The 15,557-nt window shown below is 29.0% G+C and overlaps 3 protein-coding genes across 3 annotated transcripts; 1 reads left to right on the top strand and 2 right to left on the bottom strand.

Annotated features, from left to right (window-relative positions):
• The first annotated feature begins 3,366 nt into the window (after window positions 1–3,366).
• Window positions 3,367–4,623, top strand: LOC114129688 (uncharacterized). The gene is made up of 2 exons (XM_027994487.2): window positions 3,367–3,508; window positions 3,595–4,623. The coding sequence occupies exons 1-2, from the start codon at window positions 3,458–3,460 to the stop codon at window positions 4,420–4,422; spliced, it is 879 nt and encodes a 292-aa protein (XP_027850288.2). The 5' UTR covers window positions 3,367–3,457; the 3' UTR covers window positions 4,423–4,623.
• Window positions 4,624–5,610: 987 nt separating this feature from the next.
• On the bottom strand, window positions 5,611–7,212 carry LOC114129683 (leucine-rich repeat-containing protein 51-like). The gene is made up of 3 exons (XM_027994483.2): window positions 6,996–7,212; window positions 6,503–6,714; window positions 5,611–5,894 (listed from the first exon to the last, which is right to left on the bottom strand). Exons 1-3 carry the CDS (start codon window positions 7,111–7,113, stop codon window positions 5,628–5,630), a joined length of 597 nt encoding a protein of 198 aa, XP_027850284.2. The 5' UTR covers window positions 7,114–7,212; the 3' UTR covers window positions 5,611–5,627.
• Window positions 7,213–7,968: 756 nt separating this feature from the next.
• LOC114129692 (radial spoke head 1 homolog) lies at window positions 7,969–14,450 on the bottom strand. The gene is made up of 5 exons (XM_027994492.2): window positions 14,220–14,450; window positions 9,697–9,916; window positions 9,305–9,549; window positions 8,549–8,666; window positions 7,969–8,397 (listed from the first exon to the last, which is right to left on the bottom strand). Exons 1-5 carry the CDS (start codon window positions 14,337–14,339, stop codon window positions 8,111–8,113), a joined length of 990 nt encoding a protein of 329 aa, XP_027850293.2. The 5' UTR covers window positions 14,340–14,450; the 3' UTR covers window positions 7,969–8,110.
• Between the last annotated feature and the right edge of the window lie 1,107 nt (window positions 14,451–15,557).

The following is a 15,557-nucleotide window of genomic DNA, read 5'->3' as shown; positions in this document are numbered from 1 at the left end:
TCGAGTTTTGACTTTTTAATAAAGAGACGTGTGATTCTATTTTAATGGCTAAATTAATTATTATAAGACATTCCACGCTCTTTGTCGTGTCCTCGTGTGTTTGTGTTAAAAAATGTATATAAAACATATTATATACACCATATTATAATGTATAATATTAGCACAGGGTCCGTAACATTGATTAAGATGATGAGGGGGGGATATTTTTTTAAATATGTGCTGACTGGATATACATTTGTATGTTTGTGTTACACAATCAATATAATTTTGAGACTTTTTGGACTTAAAAATTAATTCACCCTCTACAGTTAGTATACTTTTTAAGGTGTTCACTGACAATACCTTTCAGCATAAAATCATAAACTATGGAATGATATGTACCCATCACCTCCATCCCCCGCACCAAATACATCTTTAGTATAATATTTTAATGATAAGAGCATAATATTACATAACATTGTGTTACAGATTATTCATTTAGAATCTAAATTATTATAAGATTTAAGCAATAATAAAATTAAGATTTATTTCAGTTAAGCAAAATAAACATATGACTAACGTTAAAATAGTTACTAATGAACCTCTAGTATATTAAATTGAAATTATATTAATTTTAGTACATAGGATGCTGCTGAACCTTTTTTTTACCTTGATGAACAATTTTTTTTATTCTTGTTAATTGTTATAGGATTTAAAAATGTATTATTTTCACGACTTTATTTTAATATAATCTTGTAAAAATAAATATTGTGGATTAGGTATCTAAATTGAAGCTGCAGATACGTAGCGTATTGTTTAGAACACAACCTAATTTGAGGCACATAATGATTGTATAGTCATATATAGTTCAAAATTAATAGATCTTATAACTTATAATTTAAAACGAAGAATTTCTTTTAAAATATATGTAAATTAACTGTAAAAATCATGAACGTTCATGAAATAATCTATTTATGTATACAATTTTAAACCTCTTCAGTATTTCTGTTTTTAAAAGAAAAATGGTGTATTATTTTGTTTAAGTTAGGTTTACGAAATTTTATCAAAATCGAAAAAAAAATAGAAATTATTTTACGATTAAAAATTATAACAATAGCTTATCAATAATCATATAATATATATAATGTCCACATAAATTTATTTATTTATTAAGATTAAATTTAAAATGTTGAAGATAATATGTCATCCACTCAACTATTGGGGTAATTTTTGGTTCTTGCTCTATCAGAGCTATAAAAACTATAAAAACTACTAAAAATATAAAGTTGTTAATAAATATTAAATAAGAATGATATTATTTTCTTAAAACATTGACCAAAACATATTGCATGTAGTTTAGTAACGTATGTAGGTAATGTGACGTAACAGTTATATGTAAAATATATAAAATTAAACGTTGACTTAAGTCTTAAATTTATAAATAATATTAGTTTACCAATTGAGGTAATCATTTTTATCATTGAGAAATTAATATCACCAAAAGTTGAAAAATTTAAGATAATATAAGTAGAACAGTAATGCAATTGAATTCCTTTAGTCGGAAAAAAAAATGTATTGTTTTTTATTCGTTCACGTTCTTTGAAACTGATTACAAAAATTACTACACTATCATCCTTATTTATAAAATACCAATAAGTTGATGATTGCAATTATCATAAAAAAAAGAAACACGTTCATATAGTTGGTAGTTAATACATTAATTGATAATTACATTGAAAATCCAATGCATTGTGTTTATATTGCTGTATAATCTAGATAGATTATTAAAACACGCCATGGTACCTGTACCTTTATTAAAGTTCATGCTTTTACATAATTTATAATAATTTTAATAATAACATAAATACTGTAAGGGTAACATACCTAATTATTGTGCTAGCTGATCCTGCAAGGCATTTCACGTGACTAATCAACTAATGACAGCATAAGTTAACATCTTCTGAAATGCTGTTCAATGTAAATTACAAAGATTTTTAACACAATCAATTGAGTAGTTTTGATCAAATATAAATTACAGATCCAAAATTATATCCAACCGTAATAACTACTTTATTTTTGTAAAAAGCCCAACAATATATAAATAAAAATAAGTCGCTAAAATATCGCTTAAATACGTCGCTAGCCATCAATCCCTTGTAAAACTGTGCAAGTCCCTCTTTAAAATGCGAAATTTCACATCTTCACGTAATCAATTTCACAAACTGAAATAATATGTTTTATATGGTTAAAAATATTAATATATCTTATTATCATATTCAAATCAAAGATATACTTTTTTCACGCTACCAATTCATTTGATCATAATACAAAGATTCAAATAATAATTTATTTATTATAGAATTAATTTATGTAGTAAAATTATAACTATTTATAAAAGTACTTGATAACATAAAAAATAAAAATAAAATTCGATTTTAACACTTGTAATAGCATGTTATAAGTGACACATTTTGAATTTAATAATAAAAAAGAAAATTATATTATTCTTTAAAAGATATAGTTTCAGGGTTTTCATATAATAGTATTACGTATATAAAAATATAAAAATAGAACAGAATTAAGTTTTTTTTAAAATATAACTACATTATATATATATTAATTAAAAATCAACTATAAATACACATTTCACTTATAAGTTATAATTATAGATGGTATTTCTGGAACAATACTAACAGAACTAAAATTTTATTAGAATTTTGAAAGTATTACTTTTTTTAATTTTCATGTTTTCCTTTATGTTAACAAATACTATAATACATATTTAAACATATAGCTATTTAATGTGATTGATTTCTGTTTAAATGAATACTTTAAAATATAAAATAACTGATTTATAATTTTTTTTAATGAAAAATGAATTTATATTTTTACTTGAAAATGAATTCATTGCATAGGTATTACATAGGTACACTACGGAGAATTTAAATTTATATAACTTTGCATTTACTTTAATATAATTTATATATATATAAATCGTGTACATAATAATATTATATGTCAAGTACCTATCCTATACTGTGAGTCTGTGTATTCATCAAGTAAATTTAATATATTATAATATTTGTTAATAAATTAGACAAACAACAATTGTTAAACTAATTAAAATAAAACCTATTGAAAAAAATTCTAATTTATAATATTAATATGCTCAAAATAAATATCAACAATGACCTCTATTATACATTGTCATTGATATAAACTATATAATATACCTACTATATCTATATCAGTTGTTTAACATACTCATGTAATAAAGATATTTTATAAAAACGTTTGATTGATCGCATATCCGTTATCATTTTAAAGGAACGTGGACGTAAGTAAAACAAAATACAAACAGTTCAGAGTATAAAAGTCGAACTGTTTTATAGTATCACATACAACATTTAAAGTACTCTCGCCTTCACATTCATACAGTGCGTTAAAAAAAAAAAAAAAAAAAACAAAAACAAAAAAAATGAAGACTTTTGGATTCATAGCCACTTTGGCAGTGGTTGGCTTAGCTATGGTAAGCAATTATTATTGTTATTATTATTCATATAATCATACACTATATTTAAAAGCTAATAAATAATCATGGTTTTTAATAATTAGATCGAAGCCACACCATGTGCTCCACCTTCATGCGCCCCTCCTCCATGTCTTCCAGCTCTACCTTTACCACCCCTACCATTACCAGCCCCATGTCTTCCAGCCCTTCCTTTACCACCCCTACCATTACCAGCCCCATGTCTCCCAGCTCCACCTGTACCACCATGCATACCATCCCCACCAATTAGTCCAGCGGTTCTAGCCTCTTTATTAGCTACTCTTAAAGCAGCGGCACCTGTTTCACCCCTTGCCACACTCCCCGTCCCACCCCCACTGAAACCAGTCTTTGGACCAGCTCCCACCGTAGCTACAACCCTGTCGGTCCCCGCACCCGCACCTCAAGTCATAGCTCCAGGACCAGCACCAGGACCATTGATAGTCCAATTGCCGTCAGTAGCCGGAAAGACAGCGCCAATCGTCGTTCCCGCCGGTCCAGCGCCTAACTTGCTCGTCAAACTGACTCAAAGCCCAGCTCCCGCACCCATCATACTTCCAGGAGCGGCACCCGGCCCAATCGTCATCAACGACGGAAATGTAGTTAAGGAACAATCCATCACAAGTGCACCGGCTCCCGACCCAAACAAAATATTCTTCGCTTTACCACCACCGTTACCGACTCCACCAGTCGTGTTGCCACCCGCGCCATTGCCAAAGGTGTTCTTCAATCCCGGTCTGTACGTCCAAAAACCTGATATCGTTTACCAAACCCCAGTTGGTCTACCTCAATTGTTTTTGATTCCACCGCCATCCGCATGTCCAGCACCGTGCTACCCACCACCCGGCCCATGCAACCAACCACCAGTCGTCGCTAAAGTGCCATGCGCTTGTTAAATGATTCCGACAACATAAAATTTTGAATGTACAATTGAAAACAATTATTATGTAGAAAAGACATACTATAGAAAATTTTGGACAAAAATAAATACATTATTTTAAACGGATATATTTGTAAATTTAATAAATTCATATACGTACATGTAATCAAATATTATATTATTTTCAATAACAAATAAATGAATTTTAGTACTTGAATATATTATTCAAATTCAATTTGATTTTTGATTTGGGAAATCAAAATGAACAAATCATGTTTTAAATGACACATTTAAATAATATATTTATCCTAACCCTTAACAAAATAACTTTCATTTTAATAATTTATTAATAAATTCATAAATAATATTAATTGTTATTAAAGATGAGAGTCTATAATATCCATATTTTATTCCTTGCTAATCGATGCTTGGTAAATTTCAAATTTTATTTAAATTATTTCGTGACTTTTTTTTATCGTTTGCTAAGCTGCTGAATATTGTATACACAATTTTTTAATTTTTACGATCGCTACGTTAACCGAAGTAATTATACAGGTTTAAAATAAAATCTGGTTCTTTTAATACTTTGCAGTTCTTACTCGAGTTGTATCAAACGAATAATTAAGACAAAAGTATTTAAATATTTGCCACTCACCAGTCACTAAACCTCGTAAATGACTGTCTGAAAGCAGTTAAATGATTAGGTACATTTAATTTGTTGGTCACTAACCTCTATCATTGTTAGTTGGTAAGATAATAAACTAACAAAATATACTAATTGCCTCCATATTATTATCATCATTAATATATTAAAACTAGCATGTAGTATACATTTTTTTAAATTTTAGGTTGTTTATCAATAAATAATAATACACTTACGTTTCTTTTTCTACGCCCTATGGAAATACGAATATAATAAATTATACAATAGCATAATAATATAGCTATTCGTTATATTTGAATATAAATACACAAGTTACAATTAAATATATAAGTATTTTATATACCTAATGTAAAATTTTACACAATTTAATTGTAACTTAATATATTTTTAATATTGTTATGAAATATGAATTTTGCTAGTTACATTTAATTATCAGTAGATAGTCTAAAAAGTGTTTCCAGACAAAAATGATCTTTGTTTATAGAATAAATTCTTATCATACGAGAATAATACTAATAAAATGGTAAATAAATAAAAAAATTATTTTAAATATTATTTTAGTTTATAATCTTGTTCACTGTACATAATATCGGTGAAGCAACACTTCTCTCTTGACGAGTGATTAACGAAAAATCTAAGCTTTTAATTTGTGGAAGATAAAATAATACAAGATTACGGTATTTAGTTAGCCGTGATATCGGATTTCCGTGTAGAGTTAGTGTTCGTAATTTTGATAATGGTTTTAATTTCAAAACTTCCTTAATGTCATTTATTTGATTTCCATGCATATACAGTATCGACAGATTTTTAAATTGCAGAAAATCCTGAAAAATAAAAACAATTGAAATAAAAATGAGCTATATTGTTTATACTTATTAAAATATATTATCTAATCATTAACAAGTCAACATTGGCGATATTTAAATTAATAAAATAAAATAAATATATTAGAAGAAACCTAACATTTATAAGTATTTATTACACGATTGATAAAGTTCTATTTTCAGTGATTTCCGATATAATATTTTATTTATGTGGTTAAACTAGAATACTTAAATATCTCTAACTTATACCTAACCTATGTATTTTATTACAGAGAATTTGAAGATTTTTTACACATTTCAGTTTTGTTAAAAATGCAAAATAACTCGAATATTATGTTCGTTAAGTTTAAGCAATTTGTGTATTTTTTAATAATATAACTACAAACTCGACTATTTTTCTAGGTTTTAGTTGTCCTCGACCAAAAATTAACATTTTGATATGCTCTAATATAGTTAAAAAAAAAAAATTAAAATACACAAATTTTACAAGACTCCGAAGATAAAAATGAGATCATAGTTCAAATAAAAACAGTAATAATGAATATTTTCTTCGTGCTGACCTTAAATTTTACCACACAATTATTTTTAACGAGCTTTCGCAACTATACCTGACCGATGTTTTTAAATTCATTATGTGAAACGTCAATCCAAGTCAGATATGCCGGCAACTCGAGCAACTCTTCGATTGATTTGTTCAAACCTTGTAAGCTTGTTAAATAATTATTATTTAACCAAATGGCTCCACAGATGAATTTTTTGTTGACACCTCTATCGGGCATTCCATGGACTCTTACAGATAATGGAGTTTCGTTTATTAGATCTAAAATAATAATAATAATAATAATTAAATAAATCTTATTACAAATCATCGGTGTAAAGTGTGGTAACTCAACAATTTTATGTTTTGCAAACATTTTCTTAAGGTAAAAATTACTATTGTGCAGTATTTTATGTACCTATTTAATATGTAAAAATTAATGTTTGTATGTGGGTATTGAATGTTATACGGAATTTTTGAATTAGATTATTTATTAAGACAATTTTCTAAGTGATTATACCGATAATGTTAAATATTCGATTGATAGTCGCATTTATTCTTACTGTTAAGCATTCTAAGACCCTTAGATGAATAATCTAAAGGCTTTCCTAATTTAATGTCCTGTAACAACTTCGGATCAGTATGTAAAAGTTTTGGTACGTTTCGATTTGAATCATTCATAGTTGTGGATTTTGATTTAGTGTAAAATTGTTTAATGTGTGTTTAAATTGTAGTATTAATATTTTTTTAAATAAACGTTACATTATGATTATAAATAAATAAGTTATTTTAATAGCGTGCGGCATTTGTATCCAAGACAATAACGTTATGTTTTATGATTGTTTTTTCAAAATAAACATTCAACTAGTAATTAATATAATTTAAAAAAAAAATACCAATACCTATGTAGGTAATTTGATTTCTATAGTTATTTTAAATAATATAATTATTATAGATGATATTTAAATCTACTTAATAATATTATAATATAATATATTGTTTAATTAATAAACTAAACATATTAATTGACGATGATTAGTATAAACCATTTTTTTTACTTCTTAAGTTTATATTAGTATTTTTATCATACCTATATATAATATATTATATCGTTTGAATTATAAAAACCGTTGGAAATTAATTTATAAAAAACATAAAATCAACTCAATGCAATACTATTAGAGGTAGGTAATAAATAAAAAAAACTAATGGCATCTCTCAGTGAAGCTAAGTTTGCTAAGAAAAAAAATATTAATAAACACCTTTTATTTCTTCATAAAATCTTAAAATATTTCATTTTCATAAAATGTCTTAAAGATCATATTTTCAATACAATTCATATGTAAAAAAATACATTTATTTTGTGTTTTGTTGAATAAGAATAAAAATGAAAAGAAAATGGTTGCTGATAATGATTTTTACGTTTATTTTTATTGATTTTAAGGTAACGCTTGTATTAGGTACCCAACCAGCTACAAAATAGAATTTTTTGGAGTACTTGTTCAACTCATAAGTAAAAATACATGTATCATAATATCATGTTTTAAGAAAGTAATTTTTATATTTTCAACAATATAAATATATTAAATTATATTGATAGATCTCGGATATCAATTATACATGCATTTAGAACGTATTACTAGGTATTATAGGTGATTTAATTATTATCGTTATGATTTCATTCGTCTTGTTCGCGATAATTCGACGACTTTGCATCGGCTTCTTGTAGATTATATTTTGACTCGGTTTCCAGATCTTCCATTTCAGCCCATAAGTCGTCTTTGTGCTCGTACATTTCTACACGACTCATCGTTGGCGACGGGACGTCCACCACAGATACTTTTTCGTCAAGCAGGAAACTCGTGTCGCACGAAGATGTCACTCTGGCTACAGGTCGTGATTTTGGCAGACTCGGCAGCATACCACTGATGATCGGTAGTATTTCATTTGACAACCACAATGATTCTATATGAAAATTGTTGCACACGAACAAAAATCAACATGGTATGTATTATGATATAATATGGTTATATATATATATATAATGTGTGTGTGTACGAAATGAAATTTAATAAGTAATCGTCGAATGAATGATGTATATGACATTATTGCTTACTGCATGATTTGTTTTTTAGTTCATCAGATTTAGCGTTTTCGTAAAATGGATTTTCGACGTAAGTACCACTTTGCATGCACTTCAAATATTCAAACACAAAATATCCTTTTCCAGAAACCTTAAGCAACAGTATTCAAGTGATATTAGACTTCAAGCCATTTTATTTTAGATTTCTGAAGTCCTTACGATAAATACGTGAATACGAATGTTGCATACTTGTTAACATTTTAGTTATATAATATAATACAAATAAAAATAAAATAGTATAAGACTTTTTACTCGAATCAAAAGCTGATAAAATAAGAGTGAATACTTTGTTATATTTTTTTTTTTTTTTGAAAAATTGAACTTTGATAAATTTACTCTTAATTTATTCGTATTAATAATATAATTTTATTTTTCATATTTTTAAGTCATTGAGTTTATAGCTAAATATTAAATAATAGTTGTAAAAATCAAATAAATAGGAATAGAACAGTTATATTATTTTAAATTAATTAATTTTAATTTCCGACTTGTCACTTATTGACTATTGTACAGTACTAGAAAAATATAAAATGGGCATACATTAAAAAAAAAAAAGGTATAACATACTTGATATTTTTTATAGTAATAAGTAATAAGTAATAGTAATAAGTATTTTTATTTTTTAGCACATATTTTATTATTCTATATAGCATATTGTATACCCATTTTATCTTTTACTAAGAGTGTATAAGAGTTTTAGTACTTACAATAAATTTAGATATTACTAACCATCTCATTGTCATCCCACGTGCCATGAAACGTGAATCCGGTACCGTCACTAATAGGATAGAAAACTTGAAAGTTGTTGACTTTTTTGTCGTCCAGCCACATTCCTTTCAAAATGGCACCGGTCTTACAAAACGTATATGTTCCCAATCCGTGTTTCATATCAGATTTCCACGATCCCGAAAACTTATCATTATTTTTAAATTTGAAAACGCCCGTGCCGTCTTTTTTATTATCTATCCAAAAGCCTTTTCAATGGTTGTATGTGACAAACAAAAATCATCGTTCGATTTTAAAAATATATAAATTATAGATACATACAATTTTTTTGAAATCTATACCAATTACAATGTATAGAGGCATATTCGAGTTATTATTATAGTATTATGGGTCACCTTCATATTTGCTCTTGTCCGGATAACGCATCACTCCTTTTCCATGCCTTAGACCTTCCCTGTAACAACCCTGGTAAATCGCGCCGTTCTTAAACCTGTACTGTCCACGTCCGTGCCTGTGACCATTTTTATATGTTCCTACGTAGGCATCGCCATTTGGTAAGATAGCTTTACCGAATCCGTGTCGCTCATCGTTGCTATTACGTTGGCCTTTATATGCCTGCAAAACGAAACGAAAAAATGAGCCTATGAAAATCAACTTGTTTCGGCTCAGAACGTTGCCAGTACGGTCAATGAGCTGTGACGAGTTGCAACAGTGAATTTGAAACAAAATCTGCCGATAACTCGGCATAAGAAAATTAGAAAAACGGTTTCAAGAGTGGGTGACGTGAATTTGATAAAATTAAGTACATTTTGTTTCAAAGGGCTTGTTCTATTTCTGTTAAATAAATCATTCCCAGATTTATACGCATAGCATGTTTCTGACAAAATGAATTTTTTTTTTGAAGTTTCATTAAATATTAATTGGTTGACTTAGAGAAAAAATGAAAAAAAGTTCTGTGTATCACACAATAAAAAATATTCCAACCACAATAAAGTTGTAATCATAATCGTAACCACGTGTACAATTATTTTAATCTATTATATAAAAATAAGTCCGGTTTTCCTCCCTGACGCTATAACTCCAGAACGCACGAACCGATTTCCACGGTTTTGCATTCGTTGGAAAGGTCTTGGGCTCCGTGAGGTTTATAGCAAAGAAAATTCTGGAAAATTTAGGAAAAATTCAACAGAAAAGTGGGGAAATCGTTTTTCACATACAGCGCCATCTATTATACATAGCATGTACTTCAAACCAATAGCAACGGTGCGTGATAAAGTGTGTGACAGATAGTCATTATTCTCTGCTCAGTTAATTTCATTTAAGCTCAGTGTAAATTATGTGGATCGTGCATTTGAAGTTAAATTCAACACTCTGTCCATAGTCCAAAATGCCTAGAGAACGACGTGCGAACATCGGCCGCCGCACAAGACATGCAAGCCAGCAACAAGTCTATTCAAGGAACTTAAGAGAAGAAAGACAAAATATAATAAGAGAAAATGACCGATTGAGACATCGCGTGAGCACACGAAGATCATTGGCATCATACAATCGCTTGGCATTCCAATATGATCCCACTGCGAACTACAGTGATGATGAAAATTTGGATATTGGACGAATGACGACTATATGCCGATATTGCAATAAGAAATTCCAACGTCGCAAACAAGGAACCCCAGTTCCAGACTGGCCACAGGTGTTTTCAACTGATGCACTAGGTCGTATGTACACTGTTCATCCTAGAAACGATGAATGTTTTTATTTGCGACTGCTGTTAGTAAATGTACGTGGACCGAAATCATTTGCGCATTTGAAAACTGTGAATGGCCACCAATGCCAAACATATCGAGAAGCATGTCAACTATTGGGTTTGCTGGAGAACGATTCTCATTGGGATTTAACACTTGCAGATTCAGTTGTTTCATCAAATGCGTACCAAATACGAACGCTGTTCGCAATTATCATCACCACATGTTTTCCTTCACAACCAATTCAGTTATGGAACAAATACAAAGACGCCATATGTGAAGATATCTTGCATCGCTTGCGTATTCAAACGAATAATCCTGACATCCAAATAACCGATGAAATCTACAATGAAGGATTGATTCTGATTGAGGATCAATGCTTGACTATTGCAAACAAGCTACTGATTGAAGTAGGAATGATTGCGCCAAATCGATCGATGCACGATGCATTCAACCAAGAATTAAATCGAGAGCTGCAATACAATGTTGATACATTGCAGGAATTCGTTAGAAATAATGTTCCGTTGCTGAATGAACAGCAAAAACAAGTATACAAAACATTAATGCAAGCGGTGGACAATAATACTGGTGGTCTATTCTTCCTGGATGCACCTGGAGGAACAGGGAAAACATTTGTCATTTCATTGATTTTGGCCACTATTCGATCAAGATGTGACATAGCTTTGGCGTTAGCATCATCTGGAATTGCGGCGACTCTTCTAGATGGCGGTCGTACTGCACATTCTGCGCTTAAGTTGCCACTCAATTTAAACACAATTGATACTCCAACGTGCAATATTTCCCGATCCAGTGCAATGGGAAAATTGTTAATGCAATGCAAGCTCATTGTTTGGGATGAGTGCACAATGGCACATAAGAAATCACTTGAAGCACTTAACTTCACACTGAAGGATCTTCGGAGAAATAACAACATCTTTGGCGGCTTGATGATATTGTTGGCAGGCGATTTCAGGCAGACGTTGCCAGTAGTTCCCCGTGGAACGCCTGCAGATGAATTGAATGCTTGCCTAAAGGCATCACCTTTATGGAATAACGTAAAAACATTATCGCTAACCACTAATATGAGAGTTCAACTTCAAAATGATCAAAGTGCTGCACAATTTTCCAAACAATTGTTAGATCTTGGAAATGGAAAAGTCCCAGTTGATGCGACATCTGGATTAATTACTCTTACCAACGACTTTTGCCGATTTGTAGACACTCAATTAGTTCTTATTGAAAATGTTTTCCCAAACATTAGTGAGAATTATAAGAATTATGCTTGGTTAAGTCAACGAGCAATTCTTGCAGCAAAGAATAATGATGTCCACGCACTGAATTTCACCATTCAATCAAAAATTGCTGGCGATTTGGTGACATACAAATCCGTTGATTCAATAACAAATCCCGATGATGTAGTAAATTATCCAACGGAGTTTTTGAACTCTCTGGAGATACCAGGATTTCCACCACATAACTTGCAACTGAAAGTTGGTACAGTTATTTTGATACTGCGTAATTTGAATCCACCGCGACTTTGCAACGGTACTCGACTTTCGGTAAAGAGACTTATGCCGAATTTAATTGAGGCAACCATTATTAACGGAAAGTACGCAGGTGAAAATGTATGTATTCCTCGAATACCAATGATTCCGACTGATCTTCCGTTTGACTTCAAACGATTGCAATTCCCAGTTCGCCTTGCGTTCGCAATGACAATTAATAAGTCGCAAGGCCAATCGCTTAGTGTTTGCGGGATAAATTTAGAAAATCATTGTTTTTCACATGGACAGTTATACGTTGCGTGTTCACGAGTTGGGAAACCATCCGCTTTGTTTGTGTTAACGTCAGACCAAAAAACAAAAAATGTGGTTTACCAAAGAGCACTACAATGAAACAATTAAATAACACTTCATTTTAGTAGGTAATTGAAATGAATTTATTACTGTTGTGAAATGAAATAAATATTTTCCTTTTCAAATATATAACAAAAAAAAATTTTTTTCTTTATCTTTTAATCACCAAACGAAATGTTACATAAAACGAATCTGGTGGCGAAACGGAGTTCGCCGGGTCTGCTAGTAGTAAATAATTATTAGACTAGTATATTTATATATTGCAATTAAAAAATAAATAAATCATATGAAAATCATGTGAATAATTTATTTATAATTATATTATCTAAGAAAAAAATTATTACATCAATCAATCAAGATATTAAAATATTTATATATGTAATAATAGAAGTACACACAAATCATATAAAAGTACAAATAATTCATAATTTTAAAAATTCACATGATTTTATTAAAATAAACCTTTTACTTATTATGCTATTTTTGTGTGTTACTATTTATATAACATGTTGTCATTTTGTCATGTCATAATTTTGAAAAAATATATAATAAGCTCGTTTATTATTCTGTAGGTAAGTTAGAATAACCAATGTGCATGGAGCATTCTTACCCGTTTGCAAAGAGTGAAACTACAACGTGCTATATACTAAAATATTATTTTAATAAGGATAGTATAGACACACTAGGATTACTACACTATCGTTACGTAGTTAGAGTTTTATAGCTATCATGAATATCTTAGACGAACGTTTTACCTTCCGCTTCTAAACATACACAAAGCAAAATCTAATTTAATTATCAAAATCAAATATAAACATTTAAAAATAACAAATAGTATAATGTATTCTTATAGGTATTAGTAAATAGTTTGTCACAAATAATAAAAAATAGTTCTGAGCATTATTATTTAGGTAAATTTGTATGATACCTAGGAAACTAATGTCAGTTGAAAAAGAAATATTATTTTTAAAATAATTGTTTTAATAGGATTTCGATATTTTTTATCCATACCAAATGCCAATCGTTTTATAAACGAATGTATATCTGTTACCTGTGATTATTGCGTATGGTGTTTTACTGGGACACAAACAAATAACAAAAAATTGAACAGTTGGAAATACATTGCAATCGCATTTATGTTTAATTTACTGTTTATTTATTGTGTTTGTTTAACATAATGCTTATAAATTTTATTTTTGCATTATTGTTTGGTGATAAATTAAACTAGTTAGAGACGTGTTAAAAATTTCAAAAGCCAAACTATCGTTTTTAAAGGCAATTTAATGCCAAGTCCAAATAATGATTAACAGTTATTACCCCTATTACAGATAGTGCATCGTGTGCAAAATCGGTTTCGTCGCCATATTCGTCTTCTGGTGTATATTCATTTCCAAAATTATGTTCGTCTTCGACGTCAGAATAAAGTCCTCTATTCATGTTATTGATTTTTTAAATATTTTATTTTACTCAAGGAAAATCTTAGCTTTCTATGGAACTATGTACACATAATATTATACATAAATTTAGATTCTACGATGTAATTTTGCTAGGTAACTATAGTATTATAAACGCTTATATTTTTTAAAAATTTCATAACATTGATAAATTGTTTTCGGCATTCATAATACATATTATGTTTTTCTACGTACAATAAACGTCATCAATAATTAAAGACACAAAATAAATAATACTTTGCTAACTGTTTAATGGTTAAATATTAAGGGGAGATGCTAATTAAGTACAAATATGTGATGGTTTAATGCATTCGAGGTCCGATGAGTTTGTACTCGTTTGATATACAATTTAATGAACCCAGTCTTTCAATATTGTCTATAAGTTTTAAAACGCAGTTTCATATTCTGCCCGATCATATGCGACTTGTCCCAACTCCAGCAGTAAAATAAAATATTTTTTATTTTAAAAATTATCATTGAAATAATTTTAGGTGGTAATGAACCGTTAGTTGTCATAAACACATTACTATAGTGTAAGTGGGACCTAATCCAAAAATTTGATACTCTATTCCTTAATTGTCTATTTCTCACCACAAACAATAGAAGCTAGTTTCCATTTTTTCCCATTGTTTTCCATCGTTTTTTTGTTTTGGAAATATCATGTCTTATTTTATATATTCGTAGATAAATGTTACGATAAATTTAATACGAAATAATTAATATAATAGATGGCACTGGCAACTTTAACTTTTTTAGTTTTTGTGTTCTAAAATAAAATTAAACGAATATCAGAGGTCCACCATATATAGGTAACCAGTCAACAATAATTATCATAATATATTATGTATAATAAGTTAATGATAACAAAAAAACACAATATATATCTTAGTTTGATAAAAAATTTTCTATAGGCTATTTAAAAAATTATTGTTTGTTTATAGATAGTATTTTTTTTAATGGGAAATACAATTTATAAATCATTCCAAATTAGCCACCACTGCAATCTGTAGATATTATATGTATTGACTGAGTGATTGTCAAATTTGGATCTTTAAGTCATAAAATCATTATACAAGTCGTTTATAACTGACAATTTAGAGATAACTAAAATAAAAATATATCAAATGATAAACATATGCCAAAATCAAACCGGAATAATATTCAAAAGTAAACAAACTAAACATTTACGTTACGTTTAATT

Source organism: Aphis gossypii, chromosome 1 (genome assembly GCF_020184175.1).
Source record: "Aphis gossypii isolate Hap1 chromosome 1, ASM2018417v2, whole genome shotgun sequence".
In the NCBI taxonomy this organism is placed as follows: domain Eukaryota; kingdom Metazoa; phylum Arthropoda; class Insecta; order Hemiptera; family Aphididae; genus Aphis; species Aphis gossypii.
Note: the sequence above shows the minus strand (reverse complement) of the source record. Positions and strands in the feature narration are given on the sequence as shown.